Raw genomic sequence first — 26,319 nt, 5'->3', positions numbered from 1 at the left:
ACATTTGTAGAGACTTGTACATACTTATCGCGGACGGATAAAAGAGGAACTAACGACAAACACATAGTAACTACATAGTGTATAATACACAGTAACGACGCGACGCACGAACAGTCTAGATAGCAAATGAATATTATATTTTGCCTGTAGAAAGAAAACTGTACATTCTGAATTGGTCCAGTTATTTATTTCGTTTCATTTTTGATTTTTTTGTGTACATAAATATAATGTTTTTGTAAAACCAGATCATCGCAGAATGTTAGGGATTTTGTTAAATAATGACAAAAAAATAATCAATATCTAATTTTATAGCAATCACAATGAAGAAGTCTAGTGGTTTTTTAGAACAACGTATTTTTTTTTTTTTATTATTTTACATATTTATTACAGCAATATACAAGTAATTATTTACACAACAAATTAATTCAGTAGTAAAAATAAGCATACATATTTTTTATTTTTGCTGTTGGTTCATCTAAACTGCCTAACTAGGGATAGCTTCCCCGTTCTAAGGCAGTAAATTATGTATTTTATAATGATATTTAAAAGTATTTACAGTTTTATCATAATGTGTGCTTTTTCAGACTTAAAGGTAAACAATGAATATCCAGAGAAAACATAAATAATACCAAAATCTCTATATCCTAAGTCCCAATTCATTACTAGTAAAACAAGCAACCAGCTTACGTCTTTCTACATTGGACAACAAATTCTTTGACTCCCTCCGACCAAACCAAATTTGATCAAACTAAGCGAAAAAATGTATATTTTTTGTATCGTATTATCGTCATGATTTTTTAAGTTTTTAAATTACACAATTCGTGACGTCACGAGTTCAAGTTGGCGAGTTTTCGTAACATTTAAAAGGAGAACCCATACCTGTCAAATAACATTAATCGTTGAAAAACATGGTTACCCGGAAACCGGAAATCTATTATGTACAACACATATAACGCTATAATTGATTGGCTGGTCACCTGAACTTGTGACGTTTCAAAGTACTTAATATTTATTTCAAACATTTTTACCAAATTTTTCACAAGAAATTTCGCCATACGATTAAATGCATTAATTTTTATCGCGTATGATCATAGTGACACTTGATATATATAGTTTTTAAAAGTTTAAATAAAATAATTAAATTATCTCGATTAAAAAGTATAATAATATACGTATGTTTTTATTTTCTAATTTTATCAATAAGAAATGCTCCATTCCGAAACGTGTTTTTGGAATACTGTTTCCCGATTATTCAAAACGCTTTTTTTCTTTACAGATCCGAAAGAGTGACATCATGGGGACCTTTTACAACGAATTCAACTCAACGAATCCTAACTGGATGATGGAGTACGGCAACGGGTCGTCCAACGACACCGACGGCCTCACCAACTGCCCCAACGTCAACCTGCCAGTAGTCTACCTGGTGACGCAGGTTCTATATGGCATCGTGTGTATAGTGGGACTCTTGGGAAATACTCTCGTCATCTATGTGGTGCTGCGGTTTTCGAAGATGCAAACCGTGACCAACATGTACATTTTAAACCTGGCCATAGCCGATGAATGTTTCCTAATCGGGATTCCATTTTTGATAACGACGATGTCTCTGCAATTTTGGCCGTTCGGCCATCTCATGTGCAAGGCGTACATGATATCGACGGGCATCAACCAGTTCACGAGTAGTATCTTCCTTTTCATCATGAGCGCAGATCGATACATAGCTGTGTGCCACCCAATCTCTTCGCCCAAGATGAGAACTCCGTTCATATCCCGCGTAGTATCGGGAATGGCGTGGACAGCCAGTGTGCTCTTCATGTTGCCTATCTTCATGTACACCAGTCTCATCAAACAAGATGGTCGTCTCAGCTGCAACATCCTCTGGCCCGAGAACGGAACGATGCAGGGCCAGACGACTTTTACTTTGTACTCTTTCGTTTTGGGATTCGCCATTCCGCTTCTTCTGATCTTCGTGTTCTATTGCTTAGTTATAAAGAAATTGAAAACAGTCGGTCCGAAGAACAAATCTAAGGAGAAGAAAAGATCGCACAGAAAAGTTACAAAGTTGGTGCTTACCGTAATCACTGTTTACGTAATGTGCTGGCTTCCGTACTGGGTGTTCCAGGTGGCTCTGATATATTCTCCTCCTAACGAGTGCGCATCCCGAATTACCATCACTGTCTTCCTGATCGCCGGGTGCTTCAGCTACTCCAACTCGGCCATGAACCCGATCCTTTACGCCTTCCTTTCTGATAACTTCAAAAAGAGTTTCGTGAAGGCCACGACTTGTGCCGAGGGCATCGACGTGAACGCCACCCTTCACATGGAGAACAGCGTGTTCCCCCGCAAGCGCGGCGGGGGCTGCGCTGGCGGGCTGGGCGGAGCCCTAAAGAGCGGCGCCACTGGGGAAGGCGCAGCCCTCGTGTCTCGCTCTGACGCATCAACCGCCATCACGGTATCGTCTCGCTCGCACCTCGCCCCCACCGCGGATCCTCCCAAAGGCCCGACTTTCACTAATGGTCTGCAGCGTACTCAAGTTTAATTACTTCGAATTAAATTCGCAATCTTAGATCTTACTCTGAGGAAAAATCTTCGTAGATGAAAACATACCTTCCCCATACATATCAACTAAATTCAATTGTCATCTGTTACTAACTTATGAGATATGTTCTGAACCAGAAATAAATCTCTAATACACAAAATGTAATTGTACATTATTGTGATAACTATTATTTCACATTTTTCAGGCCTAACATCATAATTATTTATATAACTTTAATAAGTATGCGTATACCATTTCTTATAAATATAATCTTTCATCTTTTACTTATATTATTGTAAATAGATAACGTATTTTATAAAGTATCCATGTATAAATGTATTAGATGAAAATGAAACAAATAAAAGTATTTATGTACATATACGTATAAGCACTTCATGTAAATTTGTAAAAATGACACCTAACATAATTTTTAATATGAAACTAATATCCTTAATGTGCGGTATAAATTATACGCTATATTTCTCATTCAAGATATGCTTCGTAGGGATATAATAACATGTGTTACGTAGTTACTATTTAAAATATGTATTTAAAAACATTTTTAAAATTTGTAAATAAACATGTTCATTTAATTTATAAATCTGCCATCTTTCATTATTTTTATCAAAATAATATCACATAATAACCGTTTACATTTAAGGCAAAAAAAAACTTTTTAGGGCTCGTACCACCGATACATATTTACATTATTTCATAAGTAGGTACAAACATTTTAATCTTGTATTATTGTAAGGTACAAGTGTATTGAATATTTTCCACCTCATGATGTGTGCAAGCGTGGCAAGTGGCAAGCGTGTTTGGCTACCGTTCAAGAAGTCCTGGGTTCGATTACCGAGAAGGCAATCTAAACATTTATAAATATTTTTAATTCTGCAATATTTCAGCTCCTGATATCCAAATTGTAAAAAAATCATGAGACAAATTATCGAGATACGCCGCATTTAATGTCCCACTAAAATATCGCCGTTCGCTCCGTTGGCGGTAAGTAAATCGGAAATCTTTCACGACTCCCTTATCATTGGTTGATTCATATTAACTAGTGAAGTCGTTCAAAGTAGTTTCTTTTAAGTGTATTTCCAACCAATCCAATCATACGTAAGTCTAAAATTATGTTCGTTTTACCTGGTGAAAAAAATAATGCACTACGTAATTTGCACAAGATTCGAACACAGAAATATTGTCTTTTTATGTGGAGCTACTATTTTTTTATGAATGAGGAAATACGTTATCTACTGAAAATAGTGACAGTTTCACATATCCTGACTAGTTTTTCGTTAAAAATAACAGTTTAATTTATTTTTGTAGAACCGTTTCAGCAGTTGCTCCTACCAGTTTTTTACCCACGCGGCTGTTAAATGCGATTCAGAAACCGTTTCACAAAACAGCTTAATTTGTAAAATGGTAACTGTTACTGCTACTCCTTTTCAATAACCAAATCGCTCATCTCTAATATATCCGTGATACAGTCTTTTCACATTTTTTTATTGTTGTCTTTAAATTAGCCTATCATTTATTTCGTGGGGACGAAAAATAAATCTTCTGCAATACAATGGTGGAAAACGTACATATTTCAAATTACCTAAAAACGAGACATTTCGCGCCCTATGGGAGAATTGGCACGTATGACGTTTTCAGGCCATGCTTGTACGCAATTTTTGTTATAAGCGCACTCAGGGGGCATAACGCTTGCGTGACGTCAAAATGGCGCCCACTGCGAGTTGTTCTGTGTGTGCTCATTTTTAAAACTGAAAATTATAAATGAAAACTGGTTTTGAATACATTGATAGCTTTATCACTCTGCCACTCCATATAAATAATATCCTTTTGACGCCGTTCCCGACTTTCGAAAATCACCTTTTTCCATGGGAAAACACAATGCAACTGCAAAGAAAAAAATAAACTTAACAACTAGGATTTAAAAACAAAATCTTGAAGCATCATGACAACACCTTATCTTCTAGTCTACGTTATTGGTTAAAAATACGATTTAAGTAATAAATCAATATTTTCCAAAATTGTCGTAAAGCCCTTGTACTGATAAACACAATTGATTTGTTAGTTTTGTGGTATTTATATTTTTATGTAATGTGTACTTTTGTCGTAATAAATCATGATAGTTTAAATTACTGTTAATTTATTAAATTAATATTTTACGGGATGATTCTCGGATAACGCTTATTATGCTTTAGGTAATCGGGTATAATATTTTTAAGAAAATTGTAAAAAAAGTGCTTAGATTTTTTTGAGCCCGAAAAATCTAGCATTTGATATCTTTTTTCTAGGATTTTTGGAATTAATCAATATTTTTTTCATCTGTGATAAATATTTTTTACCATTTATAATAATACCGTATTTATATTAATATTGTCCCATCTCATTTCTTTTTATTTAATTGCCTTTTTTAAAAATGTAAGTTAATAGTGATTAATGGTCATTTAGAAATCATCAAGTATTAATGATTTTTCAATTTAAATGTGTATTTACAGAAATAATTCAACTATACCAAATTTTATGTAAATGCTTAATATTATGAATAAAATATATATTAACAATTATTGTTTTTATTTTTCTTCCACCATTGACATAAAATACATAGACATGCCCTACAGAGTAAAATATTTTTTTAAAAGTACTAACACGAAAACGTACCCATAGTTACTAAGTAGGGGAGACCAAAGAGGGTTAAAACAGATTTTACATGACCTATGATATCTCAGCCTATAATAGACTTACCTCTATGAACTTTATACGTTAACGTAGCTAATTAAATACACTATATAATCTAAATAAAATAACAGGAAAAAATAATCGGTTTCAATGAGAAAATCGGCTGAAACTTTTTTTTAAAACTCCCTGCTTTACAACTCTCCTAGTACCCAAGTAAGTTGAAAGAGAGGTCAAGGTAAGTTGAAACAGAGTTCAAGGTAAGTTGTAAAAGTTTGATATTTGGAGACTTTAAATTTGTTTTAATAAAAACAATAGTGTTTTCAATAATAAGAAAATTTACTTAGGAAAATTCGCGTGAAACAAATTTAACTGCTGTAATCAACCATTGGTATGCTCATCAATAAAAATATATTGTTTAGGCTTTATCGTGCAGTAATCATAAATTATGGCAAGAGAGTATTTTGTACATATTGATTGGGGGTTCTGAAACAAGAACAATAAACAATTCGGTGCCCAAATTCACACCGCAAAACATTATGGTAATAAAATAAATGAATAAAAGGGGTGTTTTCAACAGCTCTCGTGGCAGTAGAAAACACTTTTATCTCGCGTATTTTGCATGTAAATACACGACATAAAAGTGTTTTTTTACGGCCGCGAGGGCGGTTCAGAATAGCACCGCAGGACTGCATTCAACGAACATGAACATGCTACAAAAAATTGAAGGATGCCCTTTTTGAAACATAAAAAAGTTTGTATTTTAAAGTTAACAATCAACATTCGTATTTGGTGGATTCCAATCAGGTATAATTTCCACCCATTTATTTTATTTTTACTGAATTTCAAGGAACGAAAAGATGACATAAAAAGCTCCGCAATTGCGTCGCTAGGCGTAGTTTAACATTTACAAAAAACAATATTTTTGTTTTATTATTAATTGTTTTAAGGTTTGTTAATCACTCATGAACAAAGATTTACCAATTAAAAGTTACACAAACCTTTTTACTATGTTTATCCGAAACGCTTTCACACGATTTCATGAGACAAGTGGGCTTCTACGATTGGCATTCTGCCTGGCTGGCGGTCGACAAACAACTAAATACGCGTTAGGCACGACTCAGCGTTTGGGAATGAGTTAAGTTTTATCATTTTTGAGGGCTAAGGGCATGTCTATATATTAATACGTCAATGTCTTCCACCATAACATCCTTCATGTGGGTTATTCTAATCTAATTCTCAAATTTATTATTTATGGGTCTCAAATGCCACAAACCAACAATTTTTCAGACAAGTGTTCAAACTATGTTGTGTTAATACCGGAGTTTGTTTTTATGGTCTTTTAGTATTTTAATGAATGAAAATCATAGTTTTAGTGCACCGTATAGAACTTTAAAATTTTGTAAATATTTCCCGTATATTTAAACATTCAATAAATTGTCAGTGTGACGTTTGCTGTTTTTAAACAATATTAAAACCTTTTTCGTATTTAGTGCGAACTGTGAAAAAATTGTATGAACGGTTCAAATGAAAATTGCGGATTTTCAGAAATTTGAATAGTATTGAACTCTCCATAATTTAGATTTGTCAAAATATTCGGTAAATACTGCTAAAACATACATATTAAAACTGACTATCGAGAACACTTTTTGTACCAGCTTTGTCAACCTCCATCATGCATCAAAATCGGTAGATACAGAAAAATAAATTGGTAGATTTCAGTAGATTCACTGTCCTTGGGGCAGGTGTGGCGGATGGGGGATGTATTAAATTTCCCTAACTTTTTTTCCCTAACAAGTGATTTTTTTATTTAAATCAAACCAAATGGACCAAAAACCCTTGGACTCTGACTCTTGCCTAGCAGACAGAGAGTGATGGATTCGATTTCTAGTAAGATCGCAATAATTTACGTATTTTTTACGATTATCATAATTTTTACAGGGTGGCAAAAACGTTCCATGATTATTAAGTGATCTGCTGACATTTCATTTAATAAAGTTTAAAAAATGAAGAGAAATGATGTAATTCTCCAACTTTTAAAATAGCCGGGAATCATTATTTACTGATACTAACCGATCAACGTATGTATTGTGTACGACAGAAGAATAAGCAGTATTCATAATAATAAATAGATGGGCGAAAATAAAGCTTTCTGAGAAAACGGAAAAATGTAAGTATTTAATTTATTCATTAGAAGTGGATTGTCTATATTGGAAACGAAAAATTAGAAAAAAAAATATATGGAAAAAATGTAAATGGTAAAAAAATCGGTAGAATTTCGATTAAATTCGGTAGATCGGTAGATTTTACCCAAAATCGGTAGATCTACCGAAAAATCGGTAGGCTTTGAAACGCTGTTTTGGATTGCCAAACAATGAGTAATAGTGGCGCTACAAGTTGGTAGAAATACTAATTAAAGGATATTTTATGTTCATTCAAACGAACATGTGTGAACAATTGCTGTTTTCACTAAAACATCGTATTTTTAACGGTGCATTTGGGGTACCTATGTTTTTTTTTTAATATTTATAAAAAGCGAGTATATGGACTCATAGGCAGAATAATAAATCAAATAATGTAATTTGGGAAAATTTGGGATATTTGATGTTTTTAAAATGAGGTCTTACTTGCAAAACTTTAAGGAATGTAAATAACCAAACAAAACATTTTTATTCATTAATCTGAGGCATATTATGCATTATATTACGTTATTATACATTATATTACCAGACAATGAACGTACCGATTAAGTACGCAAGCGCACTAATTTAGGTAAACGCGCATTTGCAGTTGCAGGCCTGGAATAGCACAGCATGGAATGTTCTCTGAGAGTAAAGTGACGTTTCAGAAAAACACTTAAAACCCGACTGTTCTCTAAATCATTTAAATAAATCCGTAGAATGTAAAAATATATATTGTTTGACTAAAAAAAATTTAATCAAATTTAAAATCATCTAACAAACCACAGAAAGTGTCTTGGTGGGATTTTAATTTCAGTAAAAATTTGAAAATTGAAATTTAAAAAAATTTAAAAATTTATAATTATATTAATTAAATAAAAAAATAAAATAAAAATAAAAACCTATGTGGAACTTATTCATTTCCTGATTTATGTATATATATATATGTGTATATACATATTTATATATTTATTATTTTATACGGTTATTTGTTCACACATAGTATTTAAATGTTTTACATTTAATTTTGCAAGTTTCTTTAAACTGCGAATAAATAAAAATATTTTTTTACTTCATTTTAATAAAGTAATTCAATTGTTTTTTCAGTTTATGATTTTTGTTGCATAAATATTAAATATGATAAAAACGCCTGAATTTCAGGAAAAACAATAGTTACAGATTCAAATGGGACTTAAATGGATGAGTAGTTAAGTGGGTGGTGGAAGGCAGGTTATTAATTATTACATGAGGCAAACAGATCTGATGTACCAAAAAGAACCTTTAAGATTTTTCCTAAATGGTTATAAGTATTTATGTTATTAATATTTACGTTTATTCGAATAAAACCGTATTAGAAAATAGAAAACAGTTTGTGGTACAACGTAATTTAAATATTAGACCTCTGATTCGTGAGTAGGTACGCAACACTCTCTTCACCACAATTGATGACAAACGTTGCATTAGAAGCTGCTTCTACAAAAAATACTCTGTCAACAGCAGCCCTCTTATTTTCACTGCCCTCCATTAGCCGTATAAGTATTGCATGCAAATAAACCGGAGTTTGCAACCAGTTCAACTGAATTATCATGTAGAAAATTATATAAGTTACCTATTATTTTTATTTGAACTCACAGAATTCAAATTATGACTTTATTCCCGTCAATCATTAAAAATTGCAAATTTCAAACCGGTCAGTGAATCGTGTTCTGATCGTTTAAGATAACTGAACGCAGCCGATTTTCGAAAAGGGTTGCAAGGTTGCAAGTTGACGGTATTAAGTGTCAAATTTGATATTTGATATCAAATGTCACATACGCATTGTCTAATGAGTGTAAATTGTACTATTTATGTGAGTGTAAACTTGCCAATAAAATCAACATGAAACAATCGCTTCACGAGAATCTTTCAAAAATCGATGTTGTGAGTCAAATTTTTAATATGTAAATATTTTCATAACCCCTATAAAAAATTCAATAAAATTATTTAAAAATATATACATCTTTCAATTTATGCACACTGTTAGAGTGTGGACCTTATGTATAATTTTCTAAAACAAAAATGCCGTCTTTCTGTTTCGAACTATTAAAGTTTATTTACGACTAACTTTACAACGTTTACTTTAATTATTCTATTTAAAATGTAAATGAATAGTGTATCATAATTTAAACTTGTCATGTTTTTATTCAATTTCACATTACTGAATATTTAGGTTAGCACACAAGAGTTATAAGCATGCTGGAATGCCTATAATAGGTTGGGGGAAAAAGCAATTTCGTATTTTTCGCTTAATTTCAATGCTTTATAAAAAGTGTTACAATCATCCGATTTAAGTCAAATATGCGCCGTTCTGTTCGATATCTTGTTGCCAACGAGAATATAACTTCATAATGCCCCTCTCGTAGAAGCCCTTGTCCCTATTGGCAAAAAAAACTCGGACAACCAATTTTCACAGGCCTCTATTGAGGCCAAATTTGTACCCCAAAGCGCATTGGCCATAGACAGGAACAGTTTGTAGTCACTTGTTGCCAGGTCCGTACTATAGGGTGGATGCATAAGAACTTCCCATTCGAGCTCCCGGAGCTTCTGACGCGTAATCAAAGATGTGTGCGGCCTGGTGTTGTCCTGATGAAACACGATTCCTCTCCTATTCACCAATGCTGGCCACGTCTGTTCAATTGCCAGCTTCAAACGGTCGACTTGTTCACAGTAGAGAGCAGAATTAAGCGTTTGGCCATATGGGAGCAGCTCATAGTAGAGTATTCGGGCTATGTATAGCGTGTGAGCTCGCCAATATATGACAGTAAAAATTTTATTGTCTTTGAATTTCCTAGAGTTTTAACCATCGAAAAAAAAGAAGATTGCAAATAAAATCAACAGACAATGGAAATTTGATGTGTATTATTTTAATAGATTGTTTATAACAGAAAAATACATAGAGAAATATGCATTTTTTTTTTGTAATAAAAACAGTCTAGTAAATTCGAATAAATAAAAATACGCTTTATATTAACAATATTAATTAAAATGCAAAAATAACATTGAATACTTGAAAAATAAATATTACTGAGTGTTACAAACATAATTAAAAAAACGGATAGCGATTAAAAGTAAAAACTATCTTTAGTTTAATTCTTATAGCGATAAATACATAAACATTATAAAACAGGAGTTATACAAATACAAAAATAATATTGTAACTAGGTGGCTACCTACACGGTTAAATTTCGAAACATCACGCAATTTCTTATCTCGGCTACGCTATGTAAAATGAAAAAAAATATTTAAATTAATAATTTCATCACGTCATGAAGTCGCCCCTGGGTAGCGCCTGCTAACGTCAATCAACAAAAACATCCTCGTTTTAATTACAATATTTTGGCTACGCCATAAAACTATTTTTAAATAATTTCTCACGTCACAAAGTCGCCCCTGGGTAGCGCCTGCTAACGTCAATCAACAAAAACATCCTCGTTTTAGTTACAATATTTCGGCTACGCCATGAATCTCCTTTTTTAAATAATTTCTCACGTCACAAAGTCGCCCCTGGGTAGCGCCTGCTAACGTCAATCAACAAAAACATCCTTGTTTTTATAACAGTATTTCGGCTACGCCATGAATTTCTTATAAAAAATGTCAAAACGTCACAAAGCCACTCTCTGAGTGTCGCTACTGACATCATTTACAATAACATAATTATTTGAGCTTTTTTCAGGTACGCAACATTTTTTTTAAATACACCTACCTAACCGATAAAATACTATTAGTAATTAAACCAAGGTGTGCTTTAAAGTTCCGTATGGCCAAATAATATTATTTATAATTAGAATATTATTGACATGTAGTTCAAGCATTGCTGCATTCACGTTGCTTTACTTCTGAGAGCTCAACTGCTATGTTTTTCTATGGTTATGTTAATGTCATCTGTCATGTATTGGCGAGCTCACAGGCTATACTTACGCCGAGTATTCCCTGCCAATACCACCAAACACACAGCAACACCTTCCTGGTCGTCAGTCCTGGCTTGCCCACGGTCTGGGCCGCTTTGTTGGCTTTCGACCACGATATCTGTCACTTGACATTGTTATGTTGCAATTCAGCAGCGATTTGCAGATGAAAATTCGGTCCATGAGGTTTTTTTACGTCAGTTCGTGTGGCACCCAAACATTGACCTTTTTTTTAAATCCAGCCTTCTGCGAACGGTTTTATGATCGATATTCAGCTTCTGGGTGATGCTACAACTGCTAACATGACGGTCTACCTCAATATTTTCCATAATTTTATCGACATTTTCGCCAACAGGCCTGCCAGAGTGTGGTGCATCATTCACCTCCACTACACCAGAACAAAATTGCTCGAACAACTGTTGTGCAACACGAACCGAAAGAGTATCGGCCCCGCATAAATTGCAAATTTTTTTGGTCTCTTTCGACGCGTTTTTCCCTTTCAGGTAGTAAAAATGTAAAATATGGCAAATTTCTTCCTTTAAGACCTCTATACTCCACGCACAATAGTTCACGACTGAACCGACCAAGCGCAATACTAAAGAAGCATTTGTAGTATACACTCACACCTTTACAATGCTGTATTGTATGATCCGATGTGACCAATAATGGACGAGATATACTTAATTGTAAAAAAAGGGCGCAACATACAAAATTACTTTTTCCCCGCCTGATATAATATTCCTGTTACTAAGCATTATGATGGTAACCTGGAACCACAGATTGTTCTTTTTTGCACCTGGGCGCAGTAGAAATTTTATTCCCAAAACATGTTAAAATATATCCATTTATAATTTCAGTTTCTTTATGATTATTATTGGTGTCCTTTTTTAAATATCCAAGTAATTAAAATATTATTTTTATAGTCAGTTATACTACCTGTGTTTAACGGAGAGAAATGGTTAGATGTTTGCCTCGATTCTATTCTGATGCAAACTGCATTGGAAAAGAGACTGAAAATAGAAATTGCAATCTTCAACGACGCTTCCACTGACAACTCACATGAAATCATAGAGAACTGGAAGCCTAAAATTAAAAGTAAAGGAATTTTATTTACTTTAATGATAAATTCTTCAGAGAAACCTAAAGGAGGTGAGCTTAAAACAATATTTCTTATTTGGAATTTCAATTTGCCGATTAGCTTTGTTGGTCAATTTTTTACTAATTTTAAATTATGAAGGGCACTTTTTCATCAACCATGTGTTTTTATTTATTATTTAAACCTGTAATTAATCTGTATTCTTTGTTTAAGCATACCTATATCTATCTTCTAAGTTCAACGATTACATTAAAAACTAGAGACCCATTAAAAAAAAATGATAACAATGCATGCAGTACCTGTAATATATGGAACAATAATAATAAATTAAATCTTATGATTATACAAAAAAATGTAAAGATCTTTATAAACTCACTTAATGGGTTTGGTCACGGTCCCCAAAATTAGAAAAAATTCCAGCAGGTCCACAATAGATTTACAGTATTTCAAGAGAAACTTATTTTTTCATTTAAAAAAAATAAAAACTATTTGCAGTAAAAACGAGATTTTTTTTTAAATGTACATAGTAATGGCCTTAGTATCAATATTTTATAATTTTCCAAAGTAAATCGGAAAAAATTGATGTCGAATGAGATTCGACATTGGACCGATAGGGTTTAAGTTAGCTTATACAACAATTAGTTACTAATATTTACACTTACATTCATTACATATCTATTTAAATCATCTTACAGTGTATATAACATTTCTTTTTGAATTCATTCAAACTGTTTTCATTCTTCATACATTCAGGTATCTCTTCATACATTTTTAAACCCTTATACATAATGCAATTTTGGGATTCTGTTAAAAATATTTTTCAAAGATTATTATTAATAAAGTACTTACTTTCAGTCGGATACGCTAAAAATGCAGCAGTAGAAGCTAGCTCTGGACAATTTCTTTGCTTCCAAGATGTAGATGATATAATGCTCCCTGAAAGAATATACCAGCAATATATTGCTTCAAAAACGAGGAAAAATTCTGTAAGTTTCAAAGTTGCTGTTTATTTTCGCCCCGATTTTCTGATGGTATATTGACATTTAAAAAGCCTTAATTTTTCAGATCATCGGTTCTAAATTCCGAAGAAACCCTCCTCATTCTACCGAGAGATTTACAAATTGGGCTAACAATTTAACACAAAATGAACTTAATATTCAAATCTATACTTCTCATGGTCCAACGGTGATAATGCCTACTTGGTTTTTCAACAGGGAGATTTTTACAAGGTGAGCTTTAATTTTCAAAATTCATCAGAAAAACACTGTGTGTGCAATCAAATGAAGTCCCAAAAAATTTACTGAAATATAGATCAATATTTTCAAATTTTACAGTGTAATTGTTTTTAGGGCCGGGGGATTTTCCGAAGAAAACAGAGGAACCCCAGAAGATCTTATATTTTTTTATGAGCACCTTAATAAAGGAGGTACAATTTATCGGGTTGATGAATATTTACTCATTTATACATATCACCTCGGGTCCGCTACATTCTCAATATCTAGGTATGTTCGTATTTAATCATTTTAATATTTAATCATATAAAGTGTTTTTATTATTTTTAATCTTTTAATCATTACACAATTCTAGTGACACAATATGGGACATACGATTTCAACATTTTGTGCATAATTACATGAAACACTGCGAGAAAGGATTTACTATTTGGAACGCAGGAAAACAAGGGAGAAAATTTGTAAAATCATTAGATGATATCCAAAAGTCACTTGTCACGGCATTGTGTGATGTTGATCCACACAAAATCGGAACATTTTATGAAATGTATTGCCCAACTAGAAGAAAAGTTCTATGTAAAATTCCTATAATCAATTTCAAAGATGCAACACCCCCTCTTGTCATTTGTATGAAATTGGTAAGTATGTATTACATATTAACTAGACTATAGTATTATCTCATAGCTCTTTATAATGGGTACACAACTTATAGTATGAAAGGCAAATACCTAACATTTATTTTGTTTTTTAAAATAACAGTGTAAGGAATCTGTCTGCGTTCTATACTGCCATTTTTTTCTAAAACAAAATAGAAATAACATGGAAATATTTTAATCTGTTACACAGTAAGTTAATAAACTGAAAAATTATAAAGACAAGTCTATTTTATTTCAGGATTTAACGGATGAACAGTTTGAAAATAATTTGAAATCTTTAAAAATGCAGGAGGGAAAAGATTACATTTTGTTTAGCTGACATCATTAAAAATCAAGAAACAAAAAAAAATACTTTTTTCACTCGACTGTCGGAAGCTATACATTGTCCTCTTGTTAATGCAGGAACTCAGTAATTAATCCTTGAGTAATGTTCTTTGTGAATAAAGAAATACAGTTAGAGAAAAAAGAAATAAAATAATGTATCAAAGATATTTTATTAAATATTTATATCATTTTATACTTTTATGAAACTATTTCATGTATATGTATCTCTTATTATACCACATCAGATTAGAGCAGCAACCAGTGATATCGGTGTGTACTGATGGTTGTCCGTCAATGGTGGGTGCAAAAAATTGTTTGTTTTGCCTTGATGAAGAGAGAATGGAATTTGCCCAACTTGTTGCCCATTCATTGTTTGTTGCATCAAGAAACTTTGGCATGTCAAATTTCAGACAGCAAATTAAAGGATGTGATAAATTGTGTGATGTGAAAACACAGTTATAAATTTCATTCACGCGCGCGAACTTAACCATAGAAAATTCAAAGAACGTCTTGTGGAATTGCAAGCTAATTATAGCGATGTTGTCTTACATACTGCCGTCAGATGGCTAAGCAAAGGAACAGTTTTGGAACGATTCTTTAATTTAAGATTTAAAATTATAGCATTCTTACAACAAAGTGACAAAGAATTTCCCCAACTCCATAACGATGAATGGTGGGCAATGACAGCTTTTGACAGATATGACTATGAAGTTTAATAATCTGAACTTAGAGTTGCGAGGACTTAACAAAATAATTGGACAAATGACCAATAAAATATTTGCATTTGAAGCAAAACTGCAATTATATATAAATGAGCTCGAAGCAATAGACTTTTCTAATTCTCCAACTGTTGCCGCCATGCGATCCGAATTATCTATTGCTGATAGCATTTATCAAGATATAGTATCCTACTTAAAAGAATATTTGGTAGAAATTCAAAAAAGATTTAAATATTAAGAACTGTTTTATTCTTGTAGAAAACTCTTGGCATTCTGAAAATGATGACATTAAATTATTCAGTTAGTTTGGATTTCCTATAACAGAGTTGATGAACGAAGTCATTGAACTAAAATACGACACACAACTCAAAGCTTATTTCATTGAATATCGTGAAAATCAGAAGTCAGAAGAAATCAGAAGAAGAAACATTGAATTTCGTAGAAATGTACCTAGCAACTAAAATTGTTTACGAAACTGCGCACAATTTATTTTGACGATATTTCCTTCAGCATATCTCTGTGAAGCATCATTTTCGAAAATGAGCTTCTTGAAAAACAAATACCGCAATCGCCTTTCCACTCATTTAGAAGACGCAATGAGGATTGCATGTAGTCCCCAAAGACGCCGACATAGAATAAATAATTAGTACATCACAATACTTAAATCGCATTATTGTATAAAATAACAAAAATATTTTGTCTAAAGTCTAATAAAAATCTTGAATATTATAATTTGTTTTTCATTTACCTACAGTATACAGTACAACGACAAAAAATACAAATTTTAAAAAAAAATGCTTTAAAATGTTAAGGTATTCACAAAGCTTAAAAGTATTATCATAAAACTGTTTCATTTTTTTAAATTTATTTATTGAAAAAATACAAATTATGAAGTTTTACTGAACTGCATAAAATGCAGTTCTTCATAGGTGCTTATAGTCAAGTTCTAATATTTATACGTAATCTTATCTCTTCAATTCTATAACATATAAAAACTCTCATTACTATGGAAAAAAAGAATATATGTATTCCCATGAGCATCGAAAATATGTTACACGCAGAAAAATAAAAATTTGTCCAAATAAAAAAGAAAAACATGAAAAAATTTCAATATAAATCTGGACAGCACGCTTAATATGTAGTACCATATATAAATCTATGCAATGTCTCGCAGCAGTCTCCTGCAACTATCACCAAGGTGTACTACTGAGAGGTCCTGCGTCACCTTCATGATGCAATGAAATGCTAACGGCCAGACCTATGGGTAAATGGCTGTTGGCAACTTCATCATGACAACGCACCCACCTTTGCACATGAGTTGAATTTTCTCAGCCAAACAACACCCCTGCGGTTCGCCAACCTCCCTACTCTCCTGACCTCGCCCCTTGTGACTTCTGGCTTTTCAATAAGCTTAAAATGCCTTTAAAAGGGACCAGATTTCAGACAGAAGATATTATGCAGATTGCGGCAGACCATCTGAGCGCCATACCAGAAGATGCTTTTCATCGTTGCTTCCATCAGTGGCAGAACCGTTGGAAGAAGTGTATAATAGCACAGGGGGACTACTTTGAAGGGGAATAGTGCCATATAATTGTATCACAATAAACTTTGATTTTTTAAATAAAGGTCTGATACTTTTTGTACAGACTTCGTATATTGTACATAAAGTCTAAAATAAATCATTAATGACCTTAAATTAAGTTGAGTATTAAAAATATTTCTATTAAAACATCAAATAGCTGTAAGGAATATTTATTATATTTCACGTATGTAGCAGAAAATAAGAAAAAACGATGCGTACTTTTATAATATTATTGTGTACTTAAAATTCAAATTAAAGTTATTTCAAAACAATTATTTTATTACAAATGAATTACATGATAAAATATTATTTATTTGTTTGTTATTCGAGGATCCAGTAACTGGTCCCACGTCAGATCAATACAATCAGAAATAAGATGATCATTTTCCAGGCTGTCTTGTTCTAGATAGAATTTTCCTACTGGCTTGATACATTCTTCTTGACCTTCTGCAGAAACAAAAAACAATAGAAATTTAGTCAGTAATTTTTGTTTTTTTTTTTTATATGCATTTTAAATATTTTTATTATATAGAACACTGATAAAACTAGACTTAGGGTACTATTGGGACATTCATTTTTTAATTATGTGTAGTAATATATTATATGATTGTATAATAAAATAAAATAAATTAATAAAAATATACAAATTAGAAAGAGTAGACAAGTCCGCCTGGTGGTCAAATGGTCGGAACGTTTGCCTACCATGCAAGAGGTCTCGGGTTCGATTCCTGACAGTGTTGACATAAAATATTTACAGAAAAACCTCGCTTTCATGTTTCTTAATTTTATATTTTCCTGATTTTTTCACTGAAATGTTCAGGTCCCATATTTTTTCATACAAATATTCCCTCCAATTACCGTTTTTTACATTTTTAAAAAAATTCAAAATTCATTTAAGTGGAAATTTGGGGATGAGAAGGATGGCTGCCAATTTTTCTCTTACACAGACCTCTCTGTGCCCCAACTTTTGACCAAAAATGCTATGATCGCTGTGCTCCACCACTCCTATTCACCCGTCCTGTGACTTTTTTATTCCCCTAAATGAAAAAAAGACATGTGTAAGGATAGCGTTTTGCCAATTGCTAAAATTAATACAACCTTCAGTCAAAGAGGATTGGCCTAATACTCGGTTAAAGTGTACAATCTACTTCCATTATCCATAAGGACAATTAGTAAGTATTCTCAATATAAAATTGCTATGAAGAAATGGATAGTGGAGGTGGGTTGCGCACGGATCAATATGTGGATCAAGCCAAATAGGTAAAATGTGTGTACTGTTGATGAAATTTGTTCTATTGATCTGTATAAATTGGTTATGTTTGTTATGATTATTTTAGTTTCTATTGTTTATTATGTTAATGATAATTAGGTTGATTAGATTAATTACGTATTTTTATAATTATTATTATGTTAACATTGTTAAATAACTAATTTAAGGCATATTTTGTAAAATGTTTCCCTCGGCACGGGACACCGCAGTGAGGGAACATTATTCTGTATAAAAAATAGAATACAAACAATGTAAAAGTATAAATAAATAAAATAAATACAAATATTGCTAAAGTGGAGAAAAAAACGACAGAGGCGCTATCAAGTATCATTGAAGACGAGTTAAAAAGGTGTTTCCATCGATGGAATAGAAGATGGGACAAATACATTAGCTCTAATGGAGAGTGCTTGAAAAGCTTTAAATGTTTTTTTGTAAAATGATGAATTAAATATATTTTTAAAATATTACTTCAGTTTTTTTTTGGGTACCCCCTCATATTGTAATGTAAAACATAAAAATTACAATATCGGTTAGCAAAATTGGTTTATAAAACACAACCGTTATAAACAATAAACGGTTAAAAGAGTTGATTGAAATTTTATAGGTTGTGTATAAAACCAGCCCTTAGTCTTACAGGTACATGGTATTTTGTGCGAATTTTGTATGGACGATTTGCTGAAACCTCTTCTTAATCTATACTATATAAATAAAGCAATGTAAATATGATTCAAATAATCTTATATATTATTCTAAAAATGATTGATTGTGTCTGTCATGTACGGGCCCGTTTCACACAAGTCGCGCCAATCCACTTGGTCCGGTAAAATTAGGGTGTGTGGGTGCTTATTTATTATTTTATTTTTTGGTTTTATTTATTTAGTTTCTACTCGCGGATAAAAATTTGGCTAAAAGAAATCAAGTAAGATCAGTCAGCCTCATGGTGAATTTTCTTAGCATGTAACAGTCAGCGATAGCCGTATAAAAATGGTGTTATAAAATAATTCTGCACTGAGTATCACAACAACCGTATTTACAGATTTTAAAATCAATTATTGGTTACAACTCAACTTTGTCTAAAATTTTATGTATGCTCATAAATATTAACTCAACAAGCTAAGTTATTCTCAATAAGGCATCTTGACATACTGTGATATTATTTTTTTAAAAACACAATATGAAACTTACCCAGTATTGATAACTTAAGAGATTTTGCAAGATTATCACAGCTAATTACCTTTCCTAATATAAAATTGGACATAACAGGTGAGTAATCATCTTGCATTTTCAGCATCTGAAATAGAGTTAACTATTATTATGGATAACTTATATGTAATGCCATTTTTACAACAGCGCTTTTTTGCAAATTCAAATTTTATTGTGATTTAAGTCAAATTATTAATGTAGTCAATGGATGCTAAGAATTTATTAGAATATTTTAGAAAACAAGAGGGTCTGATATATCATTTCAATCTCACAGTTGTGCATTTCTAATTAGAGAGCATTTCATACATCAAATACACTGGTTCCATAGTGCTATTTTTTAATATTGGAAATGTATCTTATAGAAGCATAAAATGATTTCAAAACAATTTATCAGGATTATTAGTTCTTTTAGATACTTTAAAACAGCATTATGCTTTAATTTACACACCAACCCAAAAAATATATATTCCACATTTGGAGGAAGTGCAACCAGTTCAATTTCTAAAGTAGATTTATCATAAATAAAAATCGATAAGACCTATTAAAAAAAAAATCATATACAAGCAGATTTATTTTAGACAACAACTATAAATGTAAACAATGAATGTCTCGAGCAAGAATTTGTGTATCTGGGAAGCATGTTTTCAAGAGACGGAAGAGTAGAAAAAGATGTTGAAAGAAGAGTGAATGCGGGCAACAAAATGAACGGAGCAATAAGCACAGTAATTTCTAATAAAAATATGTCAATCGAAGCTAAACTGGCAGTGCACAACGGAGTTTTAGTCCCAACACTTATGTATGGAAGTGAAACATGGAACTGGCAGAGGAAGGATGAAAGCCGAGTGAACGCTGAAATGCGATCTCTTAGACGAATGAGTGGGAAATCAATGTATGACAGGGTTACGAATGATGAAATCAGGCGAGAGTGTAAATCTGAATCAAGTATAATTGATAAGATTAAGAAAGGGTCTCTGAGATGGTTTGGTCACGTAGAACGAATGGACGACGAAAGAATGGTAAAACAAAGTATATATGGCGAAAATGAACGGCAACAGGACGACCAAGGAAGACGTGGCATGATCAAATAAACCAAAATCTTAATTCTGGTCATGTCAAAAGCAGACAGAACCGAAGGGCATGTATGAATGTGGAAGAGGCTAGGATTGTATGCCAGGACAGACGTGTGTGGCGGTCCATTCTCTCTGCCTACCCCTACAGAAAATTGCGTGATGGTAGTAGTAGTAGTAGTAGTTATTATATATTGTTTTTAATTATTTAAAAAAAAAACCTTATTTAAAAGAAAAAACATTAAAGCATCAAGATTGCAACTTTAAAAAAATACAGACAATAATTCAATAATAAATTTTTAAATTATAATAAGTTTTTAATTTTAAAAACAGTTAAGTATTTGCACTTAAGCTTACATTTTCGTTACTAGGTATCTCAAAACTGTTTTTTTTTACTGAGTAAAAAAGACATTAATTCCCAACTTACCTTGAAAACTATGACATCATTTGGTTTCAAAGACATATTATATTGTATTGGATAACTTTCCAACTGTTTCAAAATATTATTAAGATCAAGACTGCCATTTTCAGTTCTAGACTGTTCTGCTTTAGCAGATTCATCAGAACAATTGTTTTTATCTATATGCGACGGGCGAGAAGTCTTTACATTTTTATTTTTCCAAAAATCACTATCTACAGTTGGTATCATTAAAGAATGGATCATTTCTGGTTGTATAGCTCGCACGATCCTTGGATTCTTGTCAATTTTTTTTGAAACAATCTCATTTTGTAGAATAGTGATAGGTTTCTCAGATCCAGAATTAAACCTAAAACATAAGATTGAATACATGATTTTATGAAATTGGATCATGAAGAATAAATAATGAACAAAAAATTTGTTTTAATCTGTAGTTAGTATCTATGCATTCATATAATAATGTATGGGTATGAACCTCAGAGTAATATGGCGCATTATTACTTTGAGGTATGAACATTATAATATATTATTGATTGATTTGGTGTTTATTTTGTAGAACTCCATATTTAAACTTATAATATTAGAAATCAAACACTGATTTAAATCTACTGAACACATTATTTTATTTTTACAAATATAAAAAATATAAAAACAAAACTTCGTGACAATTGTTTCGCCTTGTTAGGGCATTTTCAAGATACAGTGCAAGCGGCTGACTCTACGCTCTTTCGGGTTTTGCCTTACTAGTTAATCATACATCCTTGAAGCTTAATAATCGTAATAATAATCAGGGTTTTTGATAATTATGTCAAGTATACTATCGAATCTCAGATTGTGATCACTTGCTCCTGGAGTAAAATAAGGAATCAGGCCAAGGATTTTACTTGTAGTCATATAAAATAATAAAACTAAGCTAAGTTATAAAACTTTAAATTATAATAACTAAAGCAAATATTTGTAGGAATGAGTTAGTTTTTATTGTGTTCGAAGGAATAAAAATACACTTAAAAAAACGATCTCTGATAAATGTCATCCGCAACTAGCCGTTACATAGCGCATTCTATCGTTCCAATTTTTGGCCACTTGTTTCCAACAAATCCGAAATGGTCCATATTACATTGGCTTCCAATGCTTCAAAAGTTGTTACTTTGTTTCCATAGACCATGGACCTTACATAGCCCCGTATGGTGTCACATCACAGAATCGTGGAAGCCAATTAGCAGTACAATTTCTGGAAATAATGTCGCCAAATTTGCTACGCAGTAAATTCATGGTCATCACTAGTTCAACAAAGTATTTCCCATTGAAAATTTAAAAAAAAAACACCTGTTAAAATAATTATAAAGAATGATAATATATTTTTATTTGAAGCAATATCGTAATCAATTTACATTGGAAAAACTAAAAGAAACTTTAATATTAGAATAAAAGAACACATGAGGTGCCTAAATATTATTTTTTTCTGAATTCGCAAACCATCTGATACAAACACTGGGTTAAAGGTTCTACTTGGTAAAAATAATAATAATAAATCATTTTAAAAGCAATAAATAATAACAAAAAACGAAAAAATGATAAAATTAACAGTATTTCATAAAGTCCACTCCTGTCAAATTTTAGTAATAAAGATTGTATCCCCCTCACCCCCCACACACATCACACTGATAATGTTAAATGACAACTTAACTCTGTACACTCTTGTTATTGTGTGCTTATTCAAACATTGACCGATGGCTCTGTCATGTGAGTCACATGGAGGACAGCCAAACACCGAAAGACATTATGTACGGAAAATTTTGTGATGCCAAAAGATCGCACAGTGGTCAGCGATTGCGATTTAAAGATGTCCGAGGTTTGGAGAAGACAATGAGCAAAGCGTCTACCTACAGAGCCCCCCTCCACAACCTGGAAGAGAGAGAGATGTAACCGACTGTGTTGGTCCCGTATAGGAATTTACAGTCACCAAAAAAGCTGTTTGTTACTGTTGTCTTCAAATTAAGTGCTGCATCACCATCGTCTTTCGTAGATGGACGGTAGCCAGAGAATTCAAACATCAGGAATTGTTAGTATAAATACGTGTCGAAATTCTGTATTATAACTGAGGATGTTTTCATTTGAATATGTAGCTGTTTATCAACCAATTTTTGTGTGATATGACCACTTATGACACTGGGTTCACATGTTACCATGAATTCAAAATCAACAGTAAAATAAAGAAGATATGAAAAAATACCTGACATGAGAACTAATTTTTCCATTAGTTATAACTAGAGACTTGTTTTGTGTTATGGTTGAATCACTGTCGGATTGCAAATATTCCACCTGATTGCTTTTCTTGCTCTTCCGTATTCGCACCCGTTTTCGCTTCTGAATGCGCCCATCGCTGACACCATTTATGGCATTTGGAAAAATGTCCTTTAGCGTACTCAAGACCTTCGATTTCATAGCTTCAATTTCGTCTTCATCATTCATTGTAATGGGCTTCAAATGGTACTCTTCGATATTCTTAGTTGCTGTAAACCCTTCAGTTTTATCGATTATGTTTGATTCATCCGGACTATCGGGTGAATAGTTACGAGATGTGTTTTCTTTATTGATTGATTTTTCATCAATGTCAAAATCTTGGGATAAATCTTTGTTTTTCTTTCTTTTCTTCTTTTTGGTTTCTTTCTCAACCACCTCTTCGGAGGATTTGGTCACAAGCTGAGAAGATACGGAAGTTCCATTATCAGTAAAATTAAAATGCGATTGGATAGGGTTCACACTGAAATTTAAAAAAACAAATAAGATAACATACCTTCAAAATAAACATATTCAAAACTTTTAAACATGCAAAATCCATCCACCCATCTTTACATTGTTACGCCTTTGCAATTTTACTTTAGTTTTGTAGGGTTCATAGCCAATGATTGATTACACACTCGTGCTAAATCATTTCACCTGAAATATAGAGCGACGACCGATGAAGACTGATCATTTTATGTTGAATTCAACACAGCATATTCCGCAAGACTAACAGTATTGTAAATAATGACGACAGCAACAACCTGCAGTACATTAACATCGTTCCTTGGTAGGATGACATGGTTGGAGATATGAAGAACAAAGGAACGCGGCCTATAAAGAGACCACAGGGCGTGGTAACGCCCAGTCAGCCTAATTAGTCAGGCCAGTCAGCCCGAACAGTCAACCCCAGTGAGCTTGAACAGTTAGCCCAACAAATCAGCTCGACGCAGTCACTCGGTTCCAGCATGTAGTTCAAGTGCAACCAGTTCAACTCCTCATGGCCTTATGGCCGCGTGACTCGCGTGACACAATTCATTATATATTCGCCATGTAATAAATACGCATTAAACAGTAACTCGTGTCCTCTGTCGATCCTAGGTAGGAGCTCCAACAATCAACCTTATTACTACACCTCTTTCATTATTCCCTTTCCACGCCAAATGGTGTATAGGGCACGGAATTAGTACAAACCACATAGTATTTGATAAATTTTACTATACGAAGGTAATATCAGTCTTACGCTTCAGGTGCCAATCCTGGGACTACAAAATATTATATTCGAAATCACCTTTTTAAATCAATATTTCATATCAACCATGCCGGGAATTGAACCCGAAACCTTGCATGGCAGGCAAACGTGTTGACCATTAGACCACGGGGCGGATAAACTTACTTTGATTAACTACATGAATACAAATGACACAATAATATTCATTTAGAACCCAAAATGTGGACCATAGCTATTGCACCATGGAGGCTGCTAATATTATTCTAAATAGAGAATAAGGTAATGATGAAAATACTATACATTGTTTATGCACTGCATTATTACCGTTTCTGTATTTCAAAAGTTTCTTACAAGTAACCTAAGTAAATAAAAAAATAATGAACTTGTTTGAATAGATAAATAATTTAAACATGCATTGCTACAATTTCGCTCCCGAAGAAAACCCTCAGGATAGAGTTGTGTAATAGGATACGCATATTATATTGTCAATAATTAATCGACTTACGTTATCATTTCATCGGCTCTTATAATGTGTATATTCTCGCAACTTGGAAGAAGAAAATTTTCGTTCATCAAGCAGAATGGTCTTTTTAAATTGAACATTTCCGCCAAATAAGTTTCCAAGCCGTTAACTGTCTTTAGAGACTCCTTGATATAAACATAGCTAAACGACCTTTCGTCGGTAAAAAACTTTGTCATTCGAACAACTATTCTAAACCCCATTTTAAGAATTATTTGAGCTTCCACACAGTTAATTCCTCATTTGTTTTCAGGTTTTCTAAACCTTTTTTATTTGTACAGACAGATTCATTAGCATAAACACAATCTTTATTTCGCCTCACTTTGAAGTTGAAATTGAAAACTGACAGAAGTGCCGTAGAATTGTGAAATGACAGAACAGAAAAAATTGAAACAAATACGAAATGCAAAACTCGTTTGATGAACCATAGATAATATGGGTGCGTTTACTCAAAACTATCGTGGGGAAGTATGCGCACTCATATTTTTTTCCCTTTTGAGTTTGATATCAGCATCCTGTATCCTGAACGCTGTCTAGCAACGCATTCTCTACCCCAATTAGAGAGTTCAGAATACCAGCTCCGAAACGTTTATTTTTTATATTTATTAGTAAATTAGTATTTAGCATAAAAACATTACATAAATAAATAAAAAATAGAACACTTCAAGTTGAACTAGCTGAAAAAGAGTCAGGCTCTTCTGTTTGGCAAATGTACAAGATAATATAAAATTTCAATTAAAATGTTTTTTTTTTTAATTAATAAAGAAATAATTAAAAATTGAAAAAATGTAACACTTTTCCAAATTAAAACAAAATTCATTTATTTACACAGGCACAAATATATAAATACACGTATATACATAAAATGCATATATACCTACTTATACAATAAATAAGTTACAAATTGATATACTTAGATGCATTTTATTAAAAAAATATAGTTAATGATAACTATGTAAGGAAGCTTTTTTTTAAATTTATTCATTTATTTTCCCTAATTTATTTCATCCCTTGGATTTTGTGGTAAACTGTTGAAAAACTTTTTTCCTACATACATATAGTGAAATTTGGCCGTAGTAGTTTTTATTCTCTATAGAGCGAGGCATCTTCTCAACTTTCCCGGCTATATGGTTATACGGTCCGATGGGAGGCTCTCCTTATGCACCTGAAACATACAACACTTTCCGTGAATATCCTTCATTCTTAACTCTAATAAATTCGGCATTTGAGAAGAAAAATCGTTTGAAGCCTCCGTGGTGTAGTGGTCAGACGTTTGATTCACACACAGAAGGTTCCGGGTTCGATTCTCGGTGAGAATACAAAAGATTTTTATCAAGCCTGGGTATTCTGTGATGTGATTCACCGCTGTACTT

General features: G+C 32.5%; 3 protein-coding genes across 7 annotated transcripts in view; 2 read left to right on the top strand and 1 right to left on the bottom strand.

Annotated features, from left to right (window-relative positions):
- LOC148276356 (somatostatin receptor type 2-like) overlaps window positions 1-4,457 on the top strand; it is a 262,602-nt gene extending 258,145 nt beyond the window's left edge. The window contains exon 3 of the mRNA XM_088234389.1: window positions 1,277-4,457. Coding sequence (XP_088090515.1) covers window positions 1,295-2,536 — 1,242 coding nt within the window. The 5' untranslated portion in view covers window positions 1,277-1,294 and the 3' untranslated portion in view covers window positions 2,537-4,457. The remainder of the gene's footprint in view (window positions 1-1,276) is intronic.
- A 4,691-nt stretch (window positions 4,458-9,148) lies between these two features.
- Window positions 9,149-14,678, top strand: LOC148276355 (queuosine-tRNA galactosyltransferase-like). 4 transcript variants are annotated; one of them, XM_088234385.1, is made up of 7 exons: window positions 9,149-9,321; window positions 12,269-12,494; window positions 13,297-13,427; window positions 13,507-13,670; window positions 13,791-13,943; window positions 14,029-14,311; window positions 14,568-14,678. In XM_088234385.1, exons 1-7 carry the CDS (start codon window positions 9,280-9,282, stop codon window positions 14,646-14,648), a joined length of 1,080 nt encoding a protein of 359 aa, XP_088090511.1. In that variant the 5' UTR covers window positions 9,149-9,279; the 3' UTR covers window positions 14,649-14,678. The 4 variants fall into 4 exon arrangements, with proteins under 4 accessions (XP_088090511.1, XP_088090512.1, XP_088090513.1 ...); XM_088234386.1 differs by having other exon boundaries at window positions 9,182-9,321; window positions 12,269-12,440; XM_088234387.1 differs by lacking the exon at window positions 9,149-9,321 and adding an exon at window positions 11,257-11,848.
- A 2,430-nt stretch (window positions 14,679-17,108) lies between these two features.
- LOC148276354 (uncharacterized) lies at window positions 17,109-25,299 on the bottom strand. Of its 2 annotated transcripts, none has more exons than XM_088234383.1 (5): window positions 24,932-25,299; window positions 23,146-23,676; window positions 20,922-21,261; window positions 19,410-19,515; window positions 17,109-17,401 (listed from the first exon to the last, which is right to left on the bottom strand). In XM_088234383.1, exons 1-5 carry the CDS (start codon window positions 25,147-25,149, stop codon window positions 17,265-17,267), a joined length of 1,332 nt encoding a protein of 443 aa, XP_088090509.1. In that variant the 5' UTR covers window positions 25,150-25,299; the 3' UTR covers window positions 17,109-17,264. The 2 variants fall into 2 exon arrangements, with proteins under 2 accessions (XP_088090509.1, XP_088090510.1); XM_088234384.1 differs by having other exon boundaries at window positions 19,459-19,515.
- Window positions 25,300-26,319: the final 1,020 nt, after the last annotated feature.

Source organism: Micrasema longulum, unplaced genomic scaffold (assembly GCF_059751315.1).
Source record: "Micrasema longulum isolate JH-2025_06_02 unplaced genomic scaffold, ASM5975131v1 h1tg001233l, whole genome shotgun sequence".
Classification (NCBI taxonomy): domain Eukaryota; kingdom Metazoa; phylum Arthropoda; class Insecta; order Trichoptera; family Brachycentridae; genus Micrasema; species Micrasema longulum.
The sequence above is the reverse complement of the archived record's forward strand: the minus strand, read 5'-3'. Positions and strand labels throughout refer to the sequence as shown.